General features: G+C 36.0%; 1 protein-coding gene across 10 annotated transcripts in view; it reads right to left on the reverse strand.

Moving 5' to 3' along the window:
* The window catches only part of NRG3 (neuregulin 3), a 1,125,306-nt gene that overhangs the window by 826,906 nt on the left and 271,366 nt on the right, over positions 1 to 27,034 (reverse strand). For 2 of the 10 annotated variants that reach the window (XM_055275511.2, XM_055275510.2), the window contains exon 2: positions 6,229 to 6,328. The exons of the other annotated variants lie outside the window; for them this stretch is intronic. In XM_055275511.2, the coding sequence (XP_055131486.1) occupies positions 6,229 to 6,328 (100 nt within the window). The remainder of the gene's footprint in view (positions 1 to 6,228; positions 6,329 to 27,034) is intronic. 10 annotated transcript variants of the gene reach the window in all.

Below are 27,034 nucleotides of genomic sequence, written 5' to 3' on the forward strand. Positions count from 1 at the left end.
TATCAACCCAAAGCAATCCTTTGTAGAAACTGAATCTGAAATTTTTCTCTTTGCTTTATAATGGTGGTGAAAACCAAGCAAAGCATTTTTTGAGCCATAAAATTTAATTTAACTCAAAAGTCACCCTAGCTTATGGATTTTCCTTCACAGACACTTTCGTATTAGGAGCCTGTGGTGAAGACTCCCTGTTGATTTTTGTACATTCTAGGAGTAACAGAGAGAGATGTAATTTTACATTTTTTACTCAACTATTAGTAAAATAACTGCGATGGGTCACTTTTGCTGGGAATGATGTAAAAGAAGGGAGAAAGGGAGGGCCCATGCCAAGGCCAGTGTTAGGATGGGTCTTTACATTACATTATGTGTGAAGCGGGAAGGGCCAGGCAGACGTCTGTGTTTCAATCTTATAGGAAGTTAGAATGAGGAGACCATTAAATTTACATGCATAAAGGCATGACCCCAGGCATGGAGACAGAGATGCACACAGTGTGGCAGGTTCTGTGGCTGATGAGATTGAAGGTGATCTCTGTTTTCATATATAATCAAGCTGAATCTCAGTGAATTTTAGCAGCAGCCCCAGGATCACCACTTGGGATCCTGAAGTCTTGGAGCCGAGATTTAAACATAGATTTCTTGTTTTATTCTCCAGTTTATGAAGCCACATCCCAAAGGAAATACGTTATAAACATTTCCCCAAACCATCTTCTTCATGTTTGGGGTTCACTGTCCCATTAAAAATAAATCAAAGACAAGCAGAAACCCAAATATTCTTGAGTATAAATTTTAAAATGAAAACAGCTGTAATGTACCTGTCAGAAAACATTCACATTCTTAGCCTTTTGGACAACATGGTTGGCCACATGAGTAGACTTGACTTTGAATTCTCTTTATTAGTTGTCCACTAATAGGATAAAAAGAGCAATGAGTGCAGGAATCATAGAAATCTGTTCACCAATTTTAATTCCAATGGAATGCAACAGGAAACAGTAAGCTTGAGTCTCACTTCCCCAACAGAAACCCCATGCAGGTGTTCGGAGCACGCTTGGTATTTCTATCACTGGCTGCTACTGATGTGATACGGGGCGTTTTCATCAACCCCAAACACTGAATAGATGTGTCACAGTGCAATAATTAGCCCAAATTCCATTTACCTTTATTCTGATATAAATGAATCCTGGCATTTTAGCTGTGCACATTGCTGAGTGCTAAAAATGTCATTCCTTATCACCCCTTACAACCAGGTGTGGCTACTAAGATCTTATAAGATATAGGAAGCAGTGTTGTCATGATACTTCTTAAGATTCTCTTAAAAGGAAGGGATATCCTTGTTCTTCCCTATTTACCTTTCCTGCTGCATGAAATGTGGATGCAATGGCCAGAATATCAACAGTTACTTTGAATCATGAAGCAATTTTGGTTATGTAAGCAGCCAGGCATGAGAAACAAGAGCAAGTTTTTGAGTTCCTGGAACCATGAATTCTTGAATCGCCTACCTCTGAACTACTCCTACATGGAAGAAATGTGTAGTTCTATTTTGCTTAAGCCACTATAATTTGAACTGTAATACTCACAGCTGAATTTAATCTGTTCTGATGAAGGAAACATCTTGCTCCCGGGCTCTTAGTGGCTGCCAGATAACTGCTTCCCCTTCCATCATACTCCCATTCATGACCTATATCATTCTATACAGCAACTATCAGAGAGCAACTAAGCCAAGAATTCTATGCACAGATTTTTTTGGTGCTGGCAAAGTAGAAGCAGTGCTTTAAATCCTGGGAGGACATGTTGGTGGGAAGTAAGGTAGGGCTGTTGGGCAAAGAGAGGAAAAACCTTGCTAGTAAGGAATATACTTCATCTTTTAGAACATCACTGGGCCAGGCAACTAGGGGAGAAAGAATGATTGATTTGATGCCTCTCTACTTTCCACATTATTTTAATTTATGCAAAAATGGGACTTCTATTTTTGAAATACTTCATACCAAATACATTGATTGAATTGCACCAGGAGACTAAATGAGAATTAAACAAAAATAGGAGGAAAAGAAAATGAAACAAAATAGAAAATAATGACAATAATAAAGCCAGAGTATCTATTATCATAATCAATATTAATGTCTTCAGCTCCTTCACATAAAGGCAAATGATCTCAGACTGCACAAAACAATGTGACAACACCCATAAATCAAATTAACATAGAAATGTTAAAATTAAAGAGATTTTGGATTGAAATAATATTAACTTATAATATGAACCCTCCTACCTTCTGACTGGAATATCAATTGGGGGTGAGAAAAATATGGAAACTCACAATACTATCAAAACTGAAGGCTGGCGATCTAATGGCAATTTTGAAAAAGCTGACTCTACTTGTAATGAAGGCCATTAACATTTAATGATGCTTATTATATACATATATATGTATATATATACTACAAGTTTTATAAACATCATCTCATTCAATTCTCACAATTATTCCCCATTTTAAAAATGAGAAAATTAAGTTTTAGTGAGACTTTGCCAAAGGTCAAACAACTAATAAATGAAAAAGTTGAGACTCAGAATCAGGTGTTGAATGGTGAACCATATGGATTTTCATGGAGAAAATAAATACCCAGGTTTGGACAAGACACGTATTAAGTTCAAGGGGATACAGAAGTACTGCCTGAAAAATGTTGGGCTATGATTTTAGTATTACCTACTTACTGTTTATTGACTCAGAAGTCAAGTAACTACTAATCTGAAGACCTGGCCACATGCTCTCTCTGCCTTTTGGACAGTACTCTGTGAGCTGAACATTATGTTAGACCTTTTCTCACCCATGCCATTTTTCTGCACAAGAGAAGAGGTGGTATATTTCAGAAACCCATAGGGCCAGGAACAGATGGGACTCCATTAGAATGGTCAATTCTGTTGTGAAGTTATCTCTGGTAATGTGCTGAGTATAGAATTTGGATATAGAAAAGTGTACTAGAAACTAACATTGTTAATGCACTACAGCAGTTCAGAGAATTAAAGAACAAAACAGTGGAGACAATCTAATATCTGTAGATCAGAGGTCTATCAAAAAAAACCACACATGAAAAACTTAAATCTTGAAATCTGATGTGAGAAGCTAATTTGTTTACACACAAGTAGGCTAACAGTAGAACAAATTATCAACCAAAAATCCTACTTCATTTAAAGGTGAGTAAAGAAAAAAGTAAGAAATGTTGGAAAACAATATAAAGAAAAATCAATAGACTCAGAAAAAACAGAGTAAGAAAAATGATATACTGAAAGATCAGAATAAACTTAGAAGAAACTACACATAATCTTTAATAGAGAATAAAAATAAATGAATATTAAGAAAACACGAAAAGTATTACAGAGAAAGGAAGTAGAAATGCAAAACAAAATGAGTGAAATTATAAGAAGGATAGGTGAAATAAAGAAATATTTTAAGGAAGAATACAAATCTAATTGTAGAATCAAAATTTACACTGGAAGTAGTATTAAGCAAAATTAATTTTACAGAGATGTAAGTAATATACCCTAAAACTCAAAGTATAATAAAAAAATAAAAAATTAAAAAAATTTAAACTCAAGAACATTTTTAGAATTCAGAAGGAAAGTGAAAAACAAAAGACACAAAGTTACAAAAACTGTGATAATATATAAAGAAGGATGAGTATAGAATTCTGAAATATAGATAATTGTTCCTTAAGAAAATACTAGATCTTTAAAAAGTGGGAAAAAATGATTAAGATAGCCACTCTTGAAAAAGTAAAGAATATTTTTGTAAACTGAAAATTCTTAACATTCAAAACAAATCACTATACAAATCTAAGTACATCTAGCCGACATTTTAGAATTATATGAATAAAAGAACTACACAGGTGTGCATGAAGATACCAATATTAAGCTGAAATAAAATTTTACACATATGCTCATTGCTTTCTTCACATAATTGCTATGGAAAGATGTTTGCAAATATGTGAGTATTAGGATGGTAAGCTGAATACAGTACTGAGGTCCACTTCATCATGAAACTGCAATAAATCTCTAGTAAAGGAATTGTAGGAAGGCATGAATTAAAACGAACAAAGGGTATAAGAATTAACAAAACACCTTTTGGATGCTAGAAAGCAGAGAGACTAATGTAACTGACTCAGCAGGCCAGAGAAAGGTGAACAGTTTATCTAGAAGTCAGAAAAATTGATGGAAACTCAATTTAGATTCTAAAAATTCCAAAATCTGAGAAAATGGCAGAAATGATACCTCTAAAATTGGGACGTAGAAAGCAAAATTTTAAAAATGGAGAACTTCTGTGAATCTGGTTGAGAAACAAACAGAACTTTCTCTCACATTAGGCCACTCCACACTGCTGGGTTAATTATCTTGCACCATTGTGGAAACAGATGGGAGGGTAATTCCCTGCAAAGGGTAAATCAGAAATCCCCAGGACTGAGGTATATCATTCACAGTTGAGGACTGCACATGTCAACTATGATCACTATTCTAGGTAGTCTGGTTGGATGAGGTTGTAACATTCTGAGAAAAGAAAAAGTTCAAAACTCGAGATTATGTATTGGTACTTTCATTATTCTTTCCTCATCTATCTCTCCATATTTTGATGGGCAAGTGTATTTCACATGTGTAGAAGAGGGGAGGAATGTTTTCTTTTTCTGGGGACTCTGACCACTCCAAAGAATATGACCTGAAGATACTGATGTTGAGGGTTTCCTACTGGGATCTTCCAAGAGAGAAGCCAAATGACAATTCCCAGCCACCCACCCACAGAGAGCCTTGGAATAGGTTTCAAGCACAGCATTTTTAATATAAGCAGACAGCCAAATATTGACAAACATTTAGGGGAATGATCCTGAGTGAAAACAGGCACTACCATGGAAAGAAGACAAATGCAGCAATCTTAGGCTATACAAAGAGAAAATATTCAAAGTCATATTCAGAGTTAAATTAATAGTCATTTTGTTTATTATTAAGAGAGTCATGCCTAAGGAGGGGGAATAATGTTGAGAAATCTTTCAATTTCCAAAACATAATTCTTAGTTTTCCAAGGGTTTTTTTTCCCTTTAGAAAATCTTAAGATGGGCTACTTTAGCAATATAAAAGAGGAAACTCTTCTGTACATTCCTCTCACACTTTCCCCCTTCAAAAAAATGAATCCCATTAATACAATTAATAGGTAAATAACAAACATAAAAGAAAACAAGTTTGAAATATATTTATGATAAAGATACCATTCAATAATCTTTATGCATTTGGAGTTTTTAAAATGAGAAAAACAAAAACAATCGCTTATTTAAAAGAAGGTGATAAATATAAGCAAATATTTACAAAAGTACAACAAATGCTTATCACAAGTTTAAACAATGATAAACCCAAAAGAACTTATTCTGAAAACAAACAACCGTGGTAGAGCCCGTGTGTGCTAGGAGACAATTATGAAATTGGGAGTTCTCTGAATTAGCCTCCATATAAAAAATATAGTAAGTAATAATAATGTGCTAATATGAAGCTTATATATATTTTATTTAAATTTTACAGTAAACACAGCAATTATTATAAAATTCTCCAAAGGGTGGAAACTCCCATTACCCTGCTCCTTTGGATGCCACTGCCACTAAGTCATATTCAGATTTAAATTAAGAGTCATTTTGTTAACTATTAAGAGAGTCACATCTAAGGAGAGGGAAATAATAACCTCTAGACTGACTACTGCCTTAGTCCAGCCTACAAATCATAAAAACAGGAACTAACAGAATGAAAAACTTACCAAGTAAATTAATCACATGCCAGAATAAAACTAAAAATTTTATGAATAATAATAAAATCTCCCAACAAGTAAAATTTGCAATGTCTGGCATTGAATAAAAAATTACTAGGCATGCAAAAAAAGCAGAAAAATAAGACCAATGAGGAAGAAAAAATTCAATCAGTTGAAATAGAAGACATATTTGAAAAAAATTTAAAAAGAATAAAACTATATAAAGGTGAATCATAAGCAAATCTGTGATAAAGAGAAAATCTTACAAACAGGCAGAAAGAAAAGATGTGTTACATACATAGGAACGAAGATAAGAAAGACGGCCAATTTCTTATCAAAATAATGCAAGCAAGAAAACAGTCAAGCACATCTTTAAAATACCAAGGAGGGAATAAAACAAAACTACTGAGAAAAAAATACCTTTCAATAATGAAGATAAATAAAGACTGTTTCAGACTTACAAAATTTGTATGAATTCGTCAGCAGCAGACCCACACTACTTGAAATGTTAAAGCAAGTCCTCCAGGCAGAAGGAAAATAATACCAGATGATTATATTGATCTAAACAAAAGAATGAAGAGCACCAGAAATGGTAACTAAATTAGTAAATATATATATTTTTCCATATATATGTGTGTATAGATAGACATAATTATCTAAATATCCTTAAACAATTATTGATTGTTTAAACAAAAATAATAGCAATGCAATATAGTGTTTACAATATGGGCAAAACTGAAATATATGTCAACAATACCAAAAGACCAGGAGAGGAAAAATGAAAAAAATTATTGTAAGGTAATTTTCCTACTCATGAAGTATTATAATATCACAAATATAGATTTTAATAGTTAAAGAGATATATGAAAAATCCTAAAACAGCCACTAAAATACAAAGCAGAGATTTACAGCTAATAGACCAACAAAGAGCATAATATGGAAACATTAAAAAATTCAATTAATTAGGCCGGGCCTGGTAGCTCACCCGTGTAATCCCAGCACTTTGGGAGGCCAAGGCGGGTGGATCACCTGAGGTCAGGAGTTCGAGACCAGCCTCAACATGGAGAAACCCTGTCTCTACTAAAAATTCAAAATTAGCTGGGCATGGTGGTGCATGCCTGTAATCCCAGCTACTTGGGAGGCTGTGGCAGGAGAATTGCTTGAACCTGGGAGGCGGAGGTTGTGGTGAGCCGAGATCATGCCATTGCACTCCAGTGAAACTCTGTCACATAAAAAAAAAAAAAAAAAAAAAAAAAAAATTGAAAAAATTAAAATAAAAAATTCAATTAATCTAAAAAAAGTAGAAAAAAGGAAAAGAGAACAAAGAACAGATGGGACAAATAAAAAATGAATAGCAAGAAAACAAATGGGAAGATGATTTTAAAATGTTGACTAGATGTACTTTGCTTTACTCAGCTATTTATTTGAGTCTGTTGGAATACTGAGAATTTTTTCAATTCGCAAAAAATAATTCTTAGATTTCCAAGGCTTATTTTCCTTTAGAATATTTAGATACTAAACTCACCTTACATTCCTCTGTCACGCCCCCTCTCAAAAAAAAAAAGAAACCCACAAATGCAATTAAGAAGTAAATAACAAATATGAAAGAAAACAAATATGTAATATAGTTATGATAAAAATTTAAATATTCTGTATGTATTTAGAGTTTTTACAGTGAGAAAAACAAAAATGATCACCTATTAAAAAGCAGGCAACAACTGAGTGAATGTTTACAAAAGAACAAATGCCTAATGAAAAGTATGAAAAATATTAACATTTCCCTAATTTTACATATGTAAAATAAATAAGCTATTTTGCCTATAAAATTGACATTATTATAAATTGCGCTATTCGGTTTTGCCAAAGCCAAGAGAAAATATCACCTTTATATAATCCTAATGAGACTGCAATCAGTCTGCAAATAAATAATTACTGAGCATCCATCATTAGGTGTCAGATATGGAATGTAAATCGTATTTTTATATCAAAATTCTTAAAATTTCTCCCAGTACTACTTCTCATTGAAATTTGTTCTAGAAAAAAAAAGTGAATATTTGTCGAGATTTATTGAAAAGCTACCACATTTATAAATCAATAAAATATAACAGCATAAATGTCCAGTTGTAGAGAACTGATTAGCAAATGGTAGCATCCATACAATGGAATGTAATATAGTACTTGTATAAAAATATATATGAAAATATTTTTATGTCTATACATAGATATACAAATGCACATACCATGTTTTAATAAATAAGTTATATAGGACCTAAACAGATATTAAAGTGCCAGTCTTTTCTAAAAATATTAAATCAAACCATGAAAAAGATTAGAAGGCTAAATACTATAATAACTCCTATAACTTCTCCTTTACTAGTTGATTTATATCTTGAATCCTAACTTCTCCCTTGAATTCCAGACTATTATAACCAAGTTGAAAGTTCACATGTCCAAAACCAGAACTCTTATTTGCTTTGCTTCCGCAAACTAGCTCCCCACCTAGTTTTCCTAATATGAATAAGCAAAAATATCATTTTTCTTGACTGTTTTCTTTTCTTACCTCTCACTACCAACCTTCAGCCAAGTACTGCCATCTCTGACTGTAAATCTCCTCCCTGCTACTTGCACTCTTGCTCTCTAAAATCTGTTCTCCATACAGCAGCCAGAGTTATTCATGGAGGTAGACAGTAAAATGATACATACCAGAGGCTGGGGAGGGTGTGTGTGTAAAGGGCAGTGGTTTGAGTGAGAGTGACAAAGAGGGGTTGGTTAATGAGTAAAAATGTAGAGTTAGATAGAAGGAAGGAGTTCTAATGTTCCATAGCAGAGTAGGGTGACTAGGGTTAGCAACAATGTATTTTTCATTTCTAAATAGCAAGAAGAGAGGACTTGAAATCTTCCAACACATAGAAATGATAAATACTCCAGGTGATGAATATGCTAAATATCCTGAGTTGATCATTACACATTCTATGCACGTAACAAAATATGACATCTACTCCATAATTATGTACAAATATTATATACCAATTAAAAATTTTTGCCAGGCGCTGTGGCTCACGCCTGTAATCCCAGCACATTGGGAGGCCTAGATGGGTGGATCACCTGTTAGGAGTTCAAGACCAGCCTGGCCAACATGGTGAAACACCAACTCTAATAAAAATACAAAAATTAGCCAGACACGGTGGTGCATGCCTGTAGTCTCAGCTACTCAGGAGGCCGAGGCAGGAGAATCACTTGAACCCAGGAGGTGGAGGTTGCAGTGGGCCTAGATTGCACCACTCCACTCCAACCTGGGCAACAGAGCAAGACTCCATCTCAAAAAAAAAAAAAATTAAGAGAGAAACAAAAACCTATAGACCCTATCATATAGGTCCCTTGCTTGAAGCTCAATAATGGCATCTCACCACACTGAAAATAAAATCTGAATTTCTCACCATAGTACCAAAAGCCTACATGAACTGTCTTCTCCTGCATTACTCCTACATCAACCACGGCCTACCTTGTCCATGACTCTAAAGGTCCTAGCCTCAATCAGAACAAGCTTTTTCCTACCTGGAGGCATTGCCTAGATTGCTCCTCCTCAGCCTTCACAGATATCTTTTTAACCACTTCTAAACCAGAACTCTCTTGCCGGCCTTCACCTATCCTACACTGATATACCAGAGATTTCCCATCATTTATAGCTCCCTGAATTAATTTGTCTCATTCACCTACTGATGTATTGAATGGCAGTGATGTCTAATCGAAAATCTAAGTCCTCATGGACTATACTGCCTAAATATTTACAATATTGTAGTTGGTCTCTGGTTGCTGATTTTTATCTCCTTCTTTGTGCTTCTCACCATTATGCAAATTTTATATGACTGATAAATATTTTAAAGACAGGAATGAAAAGTTCATATATGCACAAAACATAAAATAACAATGGCAGAGCTTAAGGTGCAAAGTAAAGAGAGGCATTTTCCTTGAGAACCTGATTAAGTCACTCCTTCAGTTGTGGGCAATTTTGAAATAATCTTTCTGAGTGGAAGGCTAAAAAAGAAATTTCTTATATTAGAAGAGAGATTAATATGAAAGAGCTGTCAGTAAATTTGGAAGAGACTCCATAGGTTAATTAGACCTTCTGAAAAGAGGCCAATAAAAACCAGGGAGAGCCAAGTGGCCTCTTTTGCTGGCCTGAATGGTTTGGGTACTTTAAGCCACAAGCAGGAGAAAGCCAAGAGCACAGTAAGAATTTAACCGAAAATCAATAGTCCATAGCACAAACTCCATTCTCTGTCACCCTGCCAACTGGTTCCCAACAGGGCAATAGCATTTTAATAAAGTAGCTGTTAATTAGAGGAGGAGATTCACACGGTTTAGTTAACACTGTTTTACCTAAAGGACTAGACAGATTTGGAGAGCTTTATTAACTCAAATAGCTGAGCCATGAAGGGAGGACTTTGGCTTATGTATAAAAGGGTTAAATCGATTCCATGTGCTAGAAAGAGCTCTGAGTTGCAATTCTCTTGAAAGCAACACATCCCATAGTTATATATCTATGTTGCTGTCTTGGGTTGACTTACTGGTTTCTCTGCCAGTAATGATAATGATAGGCTGAGAAGCGGTGGAAACTCACTCACTTGACACTTCAATGTATTCTCTTTGGGTTCAGTGAAAAGGGGCAGCCAATAACTTAGTGACTTCTCTTGCCCTTGTCTTTAGAAAGATTTACTGTCCAAAAAGGAGTGGGGAATAGAATGAGATGATGACAATGTTAAAAGTCAGTGGCTGACTTTTGCAAACAGAATATATTTGACACACAGAACAAGTGACAAAATGATGGCACCTCTTTCGGCAGAGCAAGGCACCTAGTACTGATGTAGTAGCCTGCCCTGTAATGTTCAACTGCCCAACAATTAAATGTAAAAAGTAAAATAAAAAGGAAAGCTCAGTGATTTTGCGGAGTGATTTGACACCTTTACGTATAACTTTAAGCTCACAAGAATGGAGGTATTTTAGCCATTCACCTCTCCTTTAGCTATCAAGTTTGAGCTCCTGAACCCATCCTGGAAACTAGTGTTCACTTGAGCTAAATTTAAATTCGACAGATAATTGCAGAAGTTTTGAAGAATGAGAATTGATCCATGAAAACCAAATCTATTGTCCTATTCTCTCTTCAAGAACAGAATCTATTCTAAGGAAACAAAGTTTCATTTTCCATTGCAATCTGGAAGTTTCCCTTAATATATAAGCTTCCGGCAAGTCATCTGAAAGTTTGGGCACACTGATATTGGGAATGATCAAGAGTGATGGGCCGCTTTGTTATATCAAGCCACTGAATATATTCATGTAATAATCAATACATTGCAGTATATGAATCTAAGAAGCAATGGAGTGAATCTGCTTTCCCATGGCAGACACCCTGGCCAAGCTTAATTACTTTGCTTAAACTTAGAGCAATTCAGGATCTCCATATGTCAAATAGGAGTAATTGCAGTTGATATCTTTCTTTCCTAGAAGTATGTAGGGATCATTATTTAGATAGTATGGGTCAGGAAGCTAAGGATTTAGTGACAACAGCACCTGTTACTGAAAGGTAGTTGAAAAGAGAACAGGCTTTCAATGAGATAGACCAGGATTAGAAATCCAGCAACTCCATTTACTACCCAGTGAATGTATTAATATAAAATTCACTTATCCTTTCAGAGCCTGAGATTTCTTATCAGTAAAACTGGGGAAAAAATATCTACCTCGGCATGTCTATGTGAAGATTATAGCCAATGTATGCAAAGTGCTGGCCTACTAAAGGTACAAAAAAAAGGGGAAGTGATTGCTTTATACATTTAATGGACCACTTGCCCCGTAGTCAGTGCTTCTGTATTTAAAATAAGATTTCATGCTCCTTAAAGTTGGAACTCATGACTTGTGTTATCATATCCACACAAATTCTGAGAACAGTGCACTCTGCAATAGCAGACCATTAACCAACCTCTAGTTATGAAACGAGTGATTGATCACTAAAGTCTCATAACTTCATGTACTTTCTCTATGCCGGTGACTCCAATTCTTCCAGCGCTAACCACTTCCTGGGGCTCCAGGCTCAATGGCTTATTTGACATCCCCACCTGAATTCTTGATAATAATCTTTTAAAATTTCCCAAATAGAATTCTTAGGTTTTTAATACTTCCCTATACCTTGTTCTTTTTCAGTCTTCCTCTCTCAGGAAATAGCATGCCAATTCACTTTGTCTCAAGAGAGAAAGACTTCACCAATGTCTAACCTCACTAACAGTGTATTATAGTACATATTTTCCACACCCCCAGGGCTCCAGGTATCGTACATATTTTTAAAATTTTTCCAATATAATTTTATTCTAGTTTATATTTCCCAGATTAACAGTGAGCTTCATTTTCTCATTGGCCGTTTATGAGTCTTGCTGTTCATTCATGTGCCAGTACTTAGATCAAATGCTGAACTTGTTTCCCTACTACCACATTCACTGAGCAAGAACTAACTGAATGTTGGTCTTTATCCTTAAAATATTCTCTTCAATATGCTATGTTTTAGAGAAACCCTGCATTGAAAGCCAAATACTTTGCTATTCCCTGAGTTATTCAAATTGATAGGGTTCTTGTCTCTCTTACAGTCCTATTTCTTCTTCTTGCTTGGGTTAAAAGCAAACAGAGAACTGTGCCTTAAAAATTCCATTGCACCACTGCACTCTAGCCTGGGCAACAGAGCAAGACTCTGTCTTAAAAACAAAAACAAAAACAAACAAACAAAAAAGAAATTCCTTGCAAAACCCATTATTATGATTCACTCTGTTTAGTGATGTTTTCATCTGTATAGCCAAGACAAAGCATTCAGTATCCTATGACTTTTCCCAGGAACCTTCAGAATTTAAAATCTGTTTGCTGTTTATACTTTTGCATGATTTCATGCTTAAAAAACTTTTGCTCCAAAACTGAGTTTACCTCTTCTGCCAAGCCATTAGCAGACTGTAAGAGTGTTGCTAGGGGACAGGACTTCAGAGTAAGTACATTATCTCTATCAGAAAACCACTGAACATATTTAGATGATTCTACTGTGTTTAGGTAGGCAAAATGGATTGCTTTTTATTATTTTTTTGAAAAGGGCTAATTAAATTCACACTTGTCAACCATAGTGATAATATAGAGCTTAAATTCTTACGGGCTATGTGAGCTCAATAAATATCCACTAAAACAAACAAACAATAAACAACTCTTATAGGATCCTTGAGGCTCAGCTCAAGATGTTTCTTTATTCATGAAGGCTTTCCACCACCTCTCAGTGAAAATAAATTTGAATTTTTCGCTCCATTCATTCCAGGACTCTCTCCAGGTGAACATCTGACAGCATCCACACATAGCTTTATATTTAAGTTAATTATGCGTCTTTTCCTTTTCAAGTCCCTTTAGAAGAGTGACTTCTTTTTATTTGTATTTTTAACTCCCTCTGTATAGAACCCAGGACATTTATCTTCCTTGATTCTGCTGCATCTCACAAACTCTAACTCAACAAAATTGATTGAGCACCTACTATGTTCCAGGGATGAAGCCTGATGCAATGGGACTAAAAAACTAAAGAAGGCATGGTTTCTATTTCTTAGATTCTCTCTACTTAGTAAGAGAAGCAGAAAAATAAACATGCTTAAAATATCCTGTACAAAGAACTATGACTGGAGTGAACCCAGAGTACTATGAGAGAACAGAGGGTGTTAGCCACCCAGGTAACCCAAAGGAAGATGGTGGAGAAGGAAACTGATACCGGAATGAAATCCTAAAGGATGAGTCCAATAGACGGAACAACAGAAAAGGAACAGGACAGACAGGGAAAGCAACATTTTTAAAGACTTGAAAACCAGTAATATATTCAGGAAACTGCAAGCACTTAGAGATATTTGGAGTGCTGAGAGACTGAAGGAAGATAGTGTTGGAGTGGTCAGGAGGTTGGATGATGAATGGCTTTAAATGCCAGGCTAATTTCCTGAGTGCAATAGAGAACCATGGCATATGAAACTTAGTTACTTGCATATACATAATTGAACCTAGCTTCCAAAGCTATGCAATCAGCAATGTTACTTTCAGGTGAGGCACCTAATCTGTGACTTGCAGCCTTCATGGAAGTTTAGATTAAATCAAATCATTATTTTCATAGTTAGTCTTCCTTTTTTAATTTTTTGTTTGTCTTAAAAGGAATTTGAAGCCTACTAAAAAAATTGAAACCTATACTACAGCTAAAGACTATCATTTTCTTCTTGTTTCATGCTCTTCATGCAGCAGTTTGAGCGTTTAAATAAAATTCTTGTCAGGTATTTTTCACACCTTCATCTGAATGGAAAGCTTGAGTGAGTAAACTAATCCCCATGAGAGATTTCATTTCCAGTGTGAAAACGATCAGGTTCAAGAAGGAAAAAAAGCTCTTATTTTAATCAAGGAGAGTGGTTAAGAATGGTACAATTCCCATAAAAATAATATGCCACTTCTCTCCAGATTTCAAGAGTAAGCATTTGTGGCATTTTACTTACATGTGAAGAAAAAGTACATAAGCCCAAAGGAATGATCTCAAAACAGTGTAAGAAGAGAGTTTATTTGACAATAAATTTGCAAACTCCTCAACACAACTGGCACCAGCTATAGCCTTATTAAACCCAACAGTCAGATCATTCAGAGAGAAATATACACCCAATTTACCTGCGCAGACACACTTTCATGAAAAGACTTGAGATTTTAACATCATAAACACTTCTCTTAAAGGGCCTCCTATTTTAGACTTTCAAATACAACACATATGGAGACACAGACACACATACAGACATGCTCAAAGGAGCACATACACCGTGAGCCACCATAGACCAACATAGACATGTTCACAGGAGACTAAAAAAGCCAAAATATTCAAACATTTAGATGACAATTAAATTTAGAGCCATTTTGGAGAAAATATTCACTTGTTTAACTGAAAATTATTTGTAACAATGAATAAATGACATGTTAATCCAGTTTCCTTCATAAAAGGACTTTGATGTTGACTAACATTTTCTTCAATGTAGTCAACAACTTGGCCCCATTTTTCACTCATTTCTGCATATTTTCCTTATCAAGGTTCAGTTACCATCCCAGAAAAACAAAATACCCCCTTTCTATTAAATGGTGATCATGTTTTCTAAACTACCTTGAGAGGAGTGTTTTTTGTAATAATCGTAAAGGAACACAAAGGTATGTGAGTGACCTAGACAATTTCACAGGGCTCCTAATGCCAATCACGTTCCTTGATCCTCACAGGAACATTCAGTGTCATGTACATTACTTTCTCCTTTGCCTAAAACATCACTTGATAATGTTTGGGTTGTATTCTTAAAACACTTGAAACATACTACAAGCTGGAAGATCTATATTCCATCTTGTCTGTTTCCTAAAAGATAGACTCTTGATCAAATTTCCCACCTGGAAAGCAAATTTCTATGCCTCCTTCTCCCTTACATGTAACCTACTCTCCAATAACACCACAAACATTCTGCCAATGGTATTCACGTCTGTCATTTGTCTGCCTATTCCCTGCCTCCCTTCTGTTTGGATTCTCCCCATGCTTCCCAGTTAATATTCCATTTCTCCCTTACAGACTTTCCTGACCTCCCTGAATTGACACTCTATAGGTATGTTGAATTGATCCTGCAATATTTTAAATGACTTCAGGATTAATTTATGAATAGCTGTATTTTGCAAAATAGATTTCCATAGACACAAACCTCTAACCTGCTATCAGTTTGATCTTGACATAGGAGGAGATATTTATAAGAAAAATAAAATCTGAGGTAATGATTATCTTCTTTAACAAGACAGCATCCTATTCCTTTGGCTCATTTTATATTAAAGATTGAATCCTTCTGGAATATGACTTGTAGCTATTAAATATCTTTTTATACTTTTCAATGACCATTTGGTTAAATGCAAAAGCAATATACTTTCTTTAAGCACAAGACAGCCATTAGTCAGCTCACTGTAGAGTTACATTTGGCCTTAAACTTTGACTTGCAATATTTACCATTATTACTGGATGATAAATTGCAATAAGAAAATATACTTCATTTCCCTGTAAACTCAGTCTATTTTAAATGGATTTAACAATGTTTAATAGTACATTCAAAGATACCCAAAGCCAATGTTCCCTGAAGCAAATCATAAGAATGTTGAACAACTTCATAATGACCATTTAATCCCCACCATTACTACAGACTAGGATTCCTGCCGATGCAATGACAATGTAGTTTAGAGAAAATTAAGCAATAAACTAAAAATTATAAGCTCCACTGTTGCCATGGGAACCCCATTTATGGACTCCTATGAAGTTTTAAATAGTTTCCTCTTACGGGATATTAATGACGATTGACACTTTCAACATAAACTTATTTGTATGGGGTCTTCATGCTGATAATCATACCTAAATTTTTAATAGCTACTAAAATGTAAAAAAACCTATAAAAGTAACAGGTACTGTCAAACAAACTAATCTTATCTTAAACTCCACGGATCTTCCTTCAAAGCACGCTGGCAGGTAGACCCATTGGAGCTAAAGTCTGATGAAGGATAAATTCCACAATTTTCCAATTCTGGAAATTCACTAGAAATTTCCTTTTTTTACAGACATCCTTGTGAAAATGTTTACCCATGAATATCTATGTTAATAAGACACTTCACAAAATACAATGGCACTAATAATAGGAGGTGATATTGACATTATGCTGGCCAACAGTTTCAGAGTACCTGTTATTGCCAGGAACTTCATAAAGATGATCTCACAAAAGGCTCATAATACCTGAGAAGACAAATTTTAATCTATAGATTTTGGATGAGGAAGTTGAGGCTTGGGGGATCATGTTACATGGACATACCTTCCAGCTGTTAAGGAGCAAAGCTGAGACTGAAATTCAGGTATATCTGATTCCAAAGACAGACAGAATACAATGGGTGTGTGTGGAAAAAAAATAAATAAATGAAAATGTTATAATCAATCTATGTAAGTTTAGATTGATACAATTTTGATATTGCTTTTGCTTCCTGAGAAACCAGAAAGTGAAATTTCGCCCTAAAATATGATGTATGTCCAATTTAATAAGGAGGACAATTTTAGCACAAGTACCCTAGTCACTGTTCTCTACAGCGTCACATAAAAATGGCCAAAACATACGAACAGAGGAACGTCTCTGCTTCAATCCTGAGCTATATCAGTTCCCCAACATTTCCTTATTTAAAATTATTTTTAAATTGAACAATTACAATTCAGAAAATAATCGATATGTTTTCTAGTGAGAAAGGTGCATATAAATGTAGACCAGGAAGCAGCCAAAGTTTAGAGGATTCTGCTACCTTTGTTTTCTGTACACGTCTATACTACCTGTTATGTATTGAGCTTTTATCATTTTTATAATCACATGAAATATAAATATTGAAAATTAAATGAATATGCTTACACATCTATTAAATAAAATGACATGGTCACCAGTCAATATTATTTTAATTAAATAAATGGCTGGATAATCTCACAGTCTTCATCAGTCAGCAAAATACAGAATGCTGCTCTACTGAAGTCTCTTTGCTTTTGATTATATATGCTTCACTCTACCATCATAAATATCAAATTAGCAGGTACATGTTGGCATTAAGCCATACCCTTTTTATTATGATATGTTTGTAATTAGCATTTTTACACAGCCATATGAGAACTGATGAAGCCTGGGGCCCAATAGATAGTGCTTATGGTGTTTCCTTATGTCTCTTTCATAATTACAGTAATCCATGTCACAGTAGAGAGAAGGTTACTAATATCCCATTAATACAATAACCACCTTCTCTAACAGCAGTATTAGTGATCTGCAATATATTATACTTATTTTTAAAAGGTAAATGAACAAAGGCAGGCATCCTGATTAAATCAACACTATCATGAGGACTGTCATTAATGCAATTTGACCTTTTCTGACCCTTAAGTTTCTATTTTCTAACTCAACATTGAAAGTAATTTAATGAGCACAGGTGAAAACGTGCTCTGATTGGGAAACTAGCTAATGGCCATTAATCAGACAACATTTATACCTGTGTGTTTTTATAAAAACGTTTTGTATCAGAGTCCTCCATGGTGTCTAACCTATTTCACTAAATTTATCTTACAAAGTAAGTGAAAGATTAAAGAGCAGTCAATAAATTTATAGATAATAAAAAGCATTGAAATAAAAAAGAGAAGTGAAATTGTCTCTGTTTGCTGATGATCTTATATAGAAGAAACCCTAAAGTGTTCACGTAAAGTTGTTAGAATGGATAAAAGAATTCAAAAAAGTTGTAGGCTACAAAATCAACATAGAAAAATCAGTACATTTTCTATAACACTAACAATAAACTATACAAAAAAGAAATTAAGAAAGCAATCCAATTTACAATAGTATTTCAAAAAGAAAACTTATGAATAAATTTGAGGAAGCGAAAACCCAAAAAAAATTGATAAAATAAATTAAAGGCAACACGTACAAACAGAAAGAAATCCTGTGCTTATGGATTAGAAGAATTAATATCATTTACATGTCCAAACTACCCAAAGCAATCTACAGATTCAATGCAATCTCTATCAAAATTCCAATGGCATTTTTCACAGAAATAGACAAAACAATTCTAAAATTTGTATGAAACAACAAAAGACCCCAAATAGCCAAAGCAATCTTGAGCAAAAAAAGCAAAACAGCATTACACTCCTGATTTCAAAATATATTACAAAGCTATAATAGCGCATACAAGATAGTACTGGCATAAAAAGAGAAATATAATCCAATGGAACAGAATAGAGAGCCCTGAAATAAACCTACACATTTATAGTCAATTGATTTTTGACAAAGGTGCCAAGAATATACAATGGGGAAAGCACAGTCCCTTCAATAAATGGTGCTGACAAAACTGGATATCCATATGCAGAGGAATGAAATTGGACCCTTGTCTTATACCATACACAAAAATCAACTCAAAGTGAATTAAAGACTTAAATATAAGGCCTGAAATTTAAAATGACTAGAAGAAAATGTAGAGAAAAAGCTTCACAACATTGGTGTGGGCAATGATTTCTTGGATAGGACCCCAAAAGCATAGGCAACAAAAGCAAAAACAGACAAATGGGATTGCACCAAACTAAAAAGTTTTTGCATAGCAAAGAAAACAAGAACAAAGTGAGTGAAGAGACACCCTACTGATTAGGAGAAAATATATGCAAACCATACATCTGATAAGGGGCTAATATCCATCATATATAAGGAACTCAAACAACTCAATGTTAATAAATAAGAAATAACCAAATCAAAAAGTGAATAAAGATCCTGAATAGATATTTATCAAAAGAAGACATACAAATGGCCAACAGATATATGAAAAAAAAGTTCAGCATCTCTAATCGTCAGGGAAATACAAATTAAAACCATCACGAGATATTACCTCATACCTGTAGGATAGCTAATATCAAAAGGACAAAAGATAACAAGTGATGGCAAGAAGGCAGAGAAAAGGGAACCCTTGTACACTGTTGATAGAAATGTAAATTAGTGCAGCCACTATGGAAAACAGTGTAGTGGTTCCCCCGCCCCAAATTACGCAGAATTATCACATGATCCAGCAATCCATCTACTGAGTATATGCCCAAAGGAATTAAAATCAGTAAGTCAAAGAGATACCTGCACTCATAATTCATTTCAGCATGATACACATTAGCCAAGGTATAAAAGCAATGTAATTGCCCATCAAACAATCAAAGGATACACACACACACACACACACACAGACACACACACACACACAGACACACACACACACACACACAATGGAATACTATATAGCCTTACACAAAAAAGAAATTCTTTCATTTGTGACAACATGGATGAAACCGAAAGACATTATGTTAAGTAAAATAAACTAAATACAGAGACAAATACTGTATGATTTCACTTATATGTAGAATCTAAAAAAGTCAAACTCATAGAAGCAGAGAGTAGAGTGGTGTTTATCAGAGGTTGACAGGGAGAATGGGGAAAGGTGCAATGTTGACCAAAAGGTAAAAAGTTTCAGCTAAACAGTAGGAATAAACTGTAACACAGCATGGTGACCATAGCTAATAAAAATATATCACATAGCTAAAATTGCTAAAAGGTAGATTTTAAAAGTTCTCATCCCCAAAATAATTATAAGTAGATAAGGTGAATAAATGTTAACTAACTTGGTTTAATCTTTCTACAATGTGTGCGTGTGCGTGTGCGTGTATCAAAGTATCACATTGTACCCATTAATACATGCAATTATTATTTGTTAATTAAGTAATAAAAGAAAAAGAAGGAAAGAAAGAAAGAGAGAAAGAAAAAGAGAAAGAGAGAGGAGGAGGGGGAAGGGGAAGGAGAAGAAGGAGAAGGAGGAGAAGAAGGAAGGAAGGAAGGAAGGAAGCCGGCCAACCACAGCAATAGAGATTTCAAAGTGCTTTTCCATATATGGCATTTTCTTGTTTTCACAGTGGAAAATTGTGAGATGGGAATTATTATCTATTTGACAATGAGGCAGCTGAGGTCCAAATATAGTGAGTGGTACAAATCTGAGGTTCCCCAACTGGCAAAACTAGATCTTCAGTCCCAGTCTCTTGATATCACAGAGCTACGTCCCCGATAACACACATTTCAAAAAAAAAAAAAAAGAAATAGTTCAGAACTGAGAACACGAGCCCTGAACTCTGCCTCAGATCTGTCATCAATTTGCTGGGTGACTTTTAACCAAACGTACTTAACTTCTCTGGTCCTCGAGATACAAAGGCTAAGCAAATTGTGTGCCAAACTATTTGTCAGATGTAGTATACGGATGGGTTAATTAAATTTCACATTAAAATAGTTAGCAAAAAAGCAGATCCTAACTTACAGAGAAGCTGTGTCCAGTATGTCGAAACTATATTCTACAATAGGATCGCCAAACTGAGAGACATGAGCCAAATCTGATTTGCTGTCCCTTTTTGTAAATACAGTTTAATTGCAACAGACCCATACTCACTCATTTACATATGTCTGTGGCTGTTTTCATGGTACAATGGCAGAGTTAAGGTGTTAAGACAGAGACTTTGACTCACAAAGCCTAAAATATTTAGTTTCTTGCCTCTTACAGAAAAAGTTTGCCGTGATTTCCAACTTAACTGAGTATTCTCCCTGTCCCAGGCACTTATGCTAACGTATTTTATATTCTATCTATTTAATCCTCTTAATGGCCTAAAAAAACACGTACTATTACAATTCCCCTTATACAGATGTGAAAGAGTAAGGTCAATAGAGATTCACTTATTTGTTCAAACTCCCTGGACTAGTAAGTAAGGATTGCGATCCAAGTCTTCTGAGCAGAGCCTATGCTGAAGCTCTACGCTACCATGCTTTTTTTATGGGACAGTGATCATCACAGGTCAATAAAGACCATGCAGAACTCATTCAGGTGCTTTGGGGAAGTAAGACAATAAGGGAAAAAACAAGGCTCAGCTTGCCTTCTTCATTCATCAAGACCAGAGAGAATAAAGCTTTATTAGATAAAGACCACAAATAATTTAAACGCTACTTACAAATTACAGACGAATAAGTGAGATGGGACATCCAACAAGATGACATCGAAGGCAGAAACAAGATGCATAATGGAGACAAGAGAAGGACAAACAGAGGAAACCAGAAAAGGAGCAGAGCAGAGAGGTTCCGATTCACAGAAAGAGTCCTGATCCTCATCTCCCATCTGATCTTTTTCATTCTCGTGTGCTCTGCTAGGAAAATTTCTGTACATAATAAGACTTCAATGATTAGAAAACAGGCATCTTTTCCTTCATGTACTAAAAAATTAAAAGTAAAACAACATTTCCAATCATTCCACCTAGAGACCGTCCCAAATTAATTCTTCGTCATGCATTATTTCAGTTCAAACTCCTAGTCACTCCTGTGTGCCTGGCCCTGACACTGGTGCTGCAGAAGGCTGAGCAAGACCCAGTCCGTGTGAGTCCAGCTTCCTCACCTCTATCCTCAGCCATTCCTCTGTTCCTTTATATCCCTCTCTGGCTTCGCCCCTTTGCTAAGCTGAGTTTGTGTATTTGTTTTCTGAGCACTTCCTGCTTTGGACCCTTAGCATACATTTTTGCTAGATTTTACACAAGGAGATTGAAAATCCTATCCAGGCTTTCTGTACATGACTGCTTTGTCATTTTTCTTTTTTCCTAACAAGGCTCAAGTTTTGTCAAGATTTCCTTTTCTAAAATAGAACTACTTTACAGCACAAGTAGTTTTATATTTTTCTTTTACCTATCCATATCATTATTTTGATGTAAACAATGTTTAAAAAGACACAGAAAACGTCCTAGGCTTAGAAACAGTCCCGGTTGTGTGTAATCAAAGAGTAGCTCTAAAAGACTGGAAATTGTGACAGGCATAGTATGGGTCATCAGCAGAAGCAAATGAAAGACGGGCATTTTAACTGCTTGATGAAGTGACTGGAATGTCCAGGTGCCCTCTGCTCTGGAGTTTGTGGTGTCCATTCTTGCAGTTTACAAGAGTCAACCTCTAGCAGCCCCTGGGCTTTGTTTGTTGGTTTGTTTATCTGTTTTAGACTGAGAGTTTGTTTTTTGCTTTGTTTTTGCCTTTTTTTTTTTTTTTTGCTTTGTTAATCAGCAAGGTTTTGAAAATCAGGAGATGTCAATTTAAACAAACAAACCAATGAAAAGTAGTCAAGATTGGAGGTGGGGATAGGGCAGAGTTGGCAGGGGGGATGCTCTTCAGCAATGAGAGACTGTGCCAAGCTGGTGTAGCCACCAACGGGTGGGCTGGGTAGAAGCTGTCTCCTATCAGCTGGCCAGGAGCACCCCCACCAGGTACACTGATATGTTTGCAACACCTGCCAGCTCCTATGCACTTACCAGTCTTCCACACCTGCAAATGGGTGATATGTAAAATATGTGCAGACAGCTGGCAGTGGCCTAGCCTCTGACCCATCTAATCAGACACCTTCTGAAGGGTCCTGGAGGCTCCTGGAGGTAGCTCATGTTAATCCTTTAGTTGCTGGACAGTAGGGTGGTCCAGGGGTACCCAGGGCTGGAATAGATTGATGGGAACAGCAGAGAGTCCAGATGGGTGCACTCCCCCCTGAAAATCAGCCCTGCCTATATACCACAGCGGAGTTTCATCTCGTCGGGATTCCTGGCACAGCTGGCCCAGGGTGGGGTTTTCCTCATTTAAGGACTGTAGTTAAAGATTGGCTTATTCTATTCTATTCTAGTCTAGACCCACCCCAAGAAAACTGAATACAAGGTAAAATTAATGAGTGAGTCAGAACTGGGCTGTGGACAAGGGCTTTCTCAAATCTGCACCAAGACAGTGTGTGAAACATGTCATAAAAACACTGTGGAAATATGCAGTCCATTTATTAATCTGACATTCTACTGGGAGGCTCTAGAAAAAAAAAAAAAAAACAACAACAGAGCTTTCTAAATTCCCAGCATCCACTACAAGCCTGTTAATATCTTATTCAGAAAGTATTAGGCTCTGTTCCCATGCCACACATTTCTATGGAGGAACTTTATGAGAAAACAAAGACAAAAGTCTGGTTAGGTTTCAAAAATATTTGCTTCATTTTAATTGGTTTTTCTACATCCAAGAAACATGAAAAGCTCCGATTACAAATACATAAAAACTGCTCACAGGCAATAAAACACATGATAAAATGTCCAAAATCAACATCTGGAAATGTTGCACAGCAATTAAATTTTAAATAATGGCAAAAACAAGAGTGAGGGCATCCTAGCTAATCAATTATATTAACTTTTTAATTCTTATTTATGGCATGACTTTGTCAATATAATCAGTTATTGGGTAGCTCCCTAATTAGGAATTTATAATGTATTAAGAGTTATTTTTAGAAGTGGATTCATGTAATAGAAAACCAAACAACTGGGGATAATAACTTGATACTCTGCCACTTTCAGGTTCAAGCTGCATTTTAATTATATTTTAAGACTTCAAACTATCATTCCTTGGGGTCAAATCTAGGCAACTGAATTATTTTTTATAATTCAGATTTTATTAGGTAGGCTTAATGCTTAAAAAAAAAAAAAAACAGGAATGTGAATTGTTTGGGTGAGGTCTGCATTCCTCAGCTGATTCCGGGTAGACAGTCTCTGCTGTCTTCCCTACCTGACTCATCTCACCCCCACCTGTGATGGTTCACTCATTTATATTGCCAGTTTGGCTCCCTGAAATTCAGTGAGTGATAGGCAAGCAGGACAGGCAAGCAAGAAGAAGTGTGGATGGTGAGATGGTGGAAAAGCTGAAGTCTAAAAAGGAAAGTCATAGAAATTGGGGTTGTTCAGCCAGGAGGAAAAAAGGCATCTTTGGGGGATTTTAAGGGTTTCTTTGGATGAAGAGAAGACATTTCCTAGGTCAGTGATTCCCAAGGTGAGAATCAGCATCATCAATACGACCCAGGAACATGTTAAAAATGCAGTTTCAGGCCTCTCCCTAAACCCTGCCAAATCAGAGATTCTATAGCCAGCCCCAGGAATCTGTATTTTATACTCCAGGTGATTTTGATGCACACATATGGAGAACCATTGTCCTAAATGCAAAGAAAACAACCTGGACAAATAGGTAGGAAAAAAAAAATAAGACAAGATATTTCAGCTTACGGCAAAAAAGCCATTTGGTCCAAACCTTTAGAGATCAAAGATTAAATGGTAGGCAGAAAGTAAGTTCCGCAATCTGTGGTTGAGAGTACCAACCATGGGTTAGAACGAACTAAAATATGAGTGATATTTTATTACTATTTGTTTGTTTGTTTTAGAAATGGGGTCCTGCTATGTTGCCCAGGCTGGTCTTGAACTCCTGGGCTCAAGCGATCCTCCCACCTCAGCCTCCCAAAGTGCTGGGATTGCAGGTGTGAGCCACCCCCCCGCCCCGCCCCACAATCAGTGATATTTTAAACTGGATTGACTCAAATAAGTTTCTGATCAGAATGTTCAACAATTCTAGGAATCTAAGTTTTCAAAGTTATGACTTCTATCAGAGGAGAAAATTTGATCACAACACCGCACTGTATATGTCTTAGAACTGTTAGCCATAAAAGCTATAAGGAAATGAATAAAAATGAACACACTGGAAAAATATCTGCCAGTGCTGCTCACAGCTTGTGAATTCCAAAGCCTCATGAAACTTCTTTTAAAATGCTTTTCCCATTCTTGAAATATCTTGTCGAAGAGCCCAGCAACAATCATTAATATAGGTAAAGTATATTTGGGTAAAAGAGAGAGAAAACTGGGACTGTAACATTGAGTGATTCTGAAGGTTGAACTAATGAAGCCTGCAACCATCATCTTATAGAGTCATTTGAAAGGAATCAGAGCATTCACAGAAACAAATTAGTAAAGGCTCTAAGCAGAAGTTGAAAATTTTGCATATGCATGATTATTGATAAATACCATGAATTAAGAAGTGGTCATCCCTCCTCAAAAGGCCTGGGGTGCTTTACAAAGGGACACACTGAGGCTGGCTAGCACAGGCACATTGGGCAGCTCAGGCTGGGCAGGGTCCTCCATGGCTCATTAGTTTTAATAAGAAGGAAGTAGAGATTGCCATCAGCATAATACTTTTGGTTTTAGTGTATTTTCATGTTAAAAGTTAGTTGAGTTGTTATTCTCATTAAAATAATGGAAATGAGCATTCTCAACAAATCTATTTTTGTATTTTAAAGATGCTGAACTAAGGACAACCAGGTAAATAGACACCTATGGACATTTAGGTTCCCTTGTTTACCATTTGTTTCAGAGGCATATCCAAACCTGAGCCAGATCCTAGGGATCACAGGGAAAATCAAATGTGAGATCAAATCCAAGCTGTACCACTTACAGCTGTCGTTCCAGACAAATCACAGATTCTGCATCTATAAAATAAGAACAATAACAATACCTATCTCACATGGTTGATGTGAGAAAATGAGAGAGTGGTCAGTATCTAATAGATGTTAGTAATTTGTAAGTGACTCTTGGTATCTGCTTACTCCAATTTGACCCAATGGAAATAGTGATGACCCCCAACCTGCAAACTGGATCTGGTCAGTTCCTGAAGAACCCCGACAAAGTCTGGAAATTCCTCAGGAGATAGACAATCAGGCCTGGCATCCACCTGGGTGAAAATCCAGGTACCAGAACTCCCACCGAGCTGTAGCTGTTATTCTGTTCTTTCCTTCTATAGCTGGCTGGACCCAGACAGTCTACTCACTTTTGTCAGGTCCTGCCGCCAGGCCTCACACTCCATCAGGGAAGCCTCCCCTCTCTTGGTCAACCCTCCCTGTACCACACCCCAGGGCTCTGTGATGGAGACAAAAAGAAATAGTTTTTTGCAAGCAGCCCTGGGGCTACCCATCTGTCAGATCATAACAAGCTTAGGCCACACAGGTAATGGGTTACTCTCCTTTCTCCACTTCCCACCTCCTTCCATACCCCAACTACCAAAATTAAAGCATCTATTGTATGTCTGCTTGCCTTAGAAAAGCATATGGTCAATATTATTATTGGACCACACTCTGCATCTCTCCACAAAGCATCAGGGTGCATGCTGTTGGGGCAAGTAATATCTCAAATAACTTTTCCATAGAGCTTTAGGCAGAAAACATGCCTTTACGGTTTGTTACCCAGATTGTACACGAAGCCTGAATTTCAACAGTCCACACTTCTCCTCGAATGACTGAGCCCTGAGAATCTCCTGTGTGATACTCACTGGCTTGCTTACTAGAGATGATAAATCAGAATTCAGGAGCTGAGGCGAATAACGTAGAGATCACTTGCAATATATTCCAAGGATAAAATCCCAGACAACCCAAACGACATTTGGAGTAAGATAAATACTAAAATATTGAAATGTGCAATTCTTTATAAACAATCTAAGTTTAGCTGTATTTCAGTGGGATCTGAAAATATGCAGGCTCTACTCTCTTTTACAATCTCTGTCCCAACATTCTCTTTGAAAGAAACAGAAGCAGGCTTTAAATATTTGCATTGGATGGTTAATATTGAAAAAAGTACTTTTTCTGAATCTGATGTTATCATAAACAGCTTGATACATGCCTTATGTCAAGATGTGAGGTGTTTAACTCACTCACAAAATATTTTCTGTCAGCCACTCCCAGCAAATATGATTTTATCACAATGTTCACCTCAACAACTAGGCATCAGCTAGTCGTATGCAA

Source organism: Symphalangus syndactylus, chromosome 4 (assembly GCF_028878055.3).
Source record: "Symphalangus syndactylus isolate Jambi chromosome 4, NHGRI_mSymSyn1-v2.1_pri, whole genome shotgun sequence".
Classification (NCBI taxonomy): domain Eukaryota; kingdom Metazoa; phylum Chordata; class Mammalia; order Primates; family Hylobatidae; genus Symphalangus; species Symphalangus syndactylus.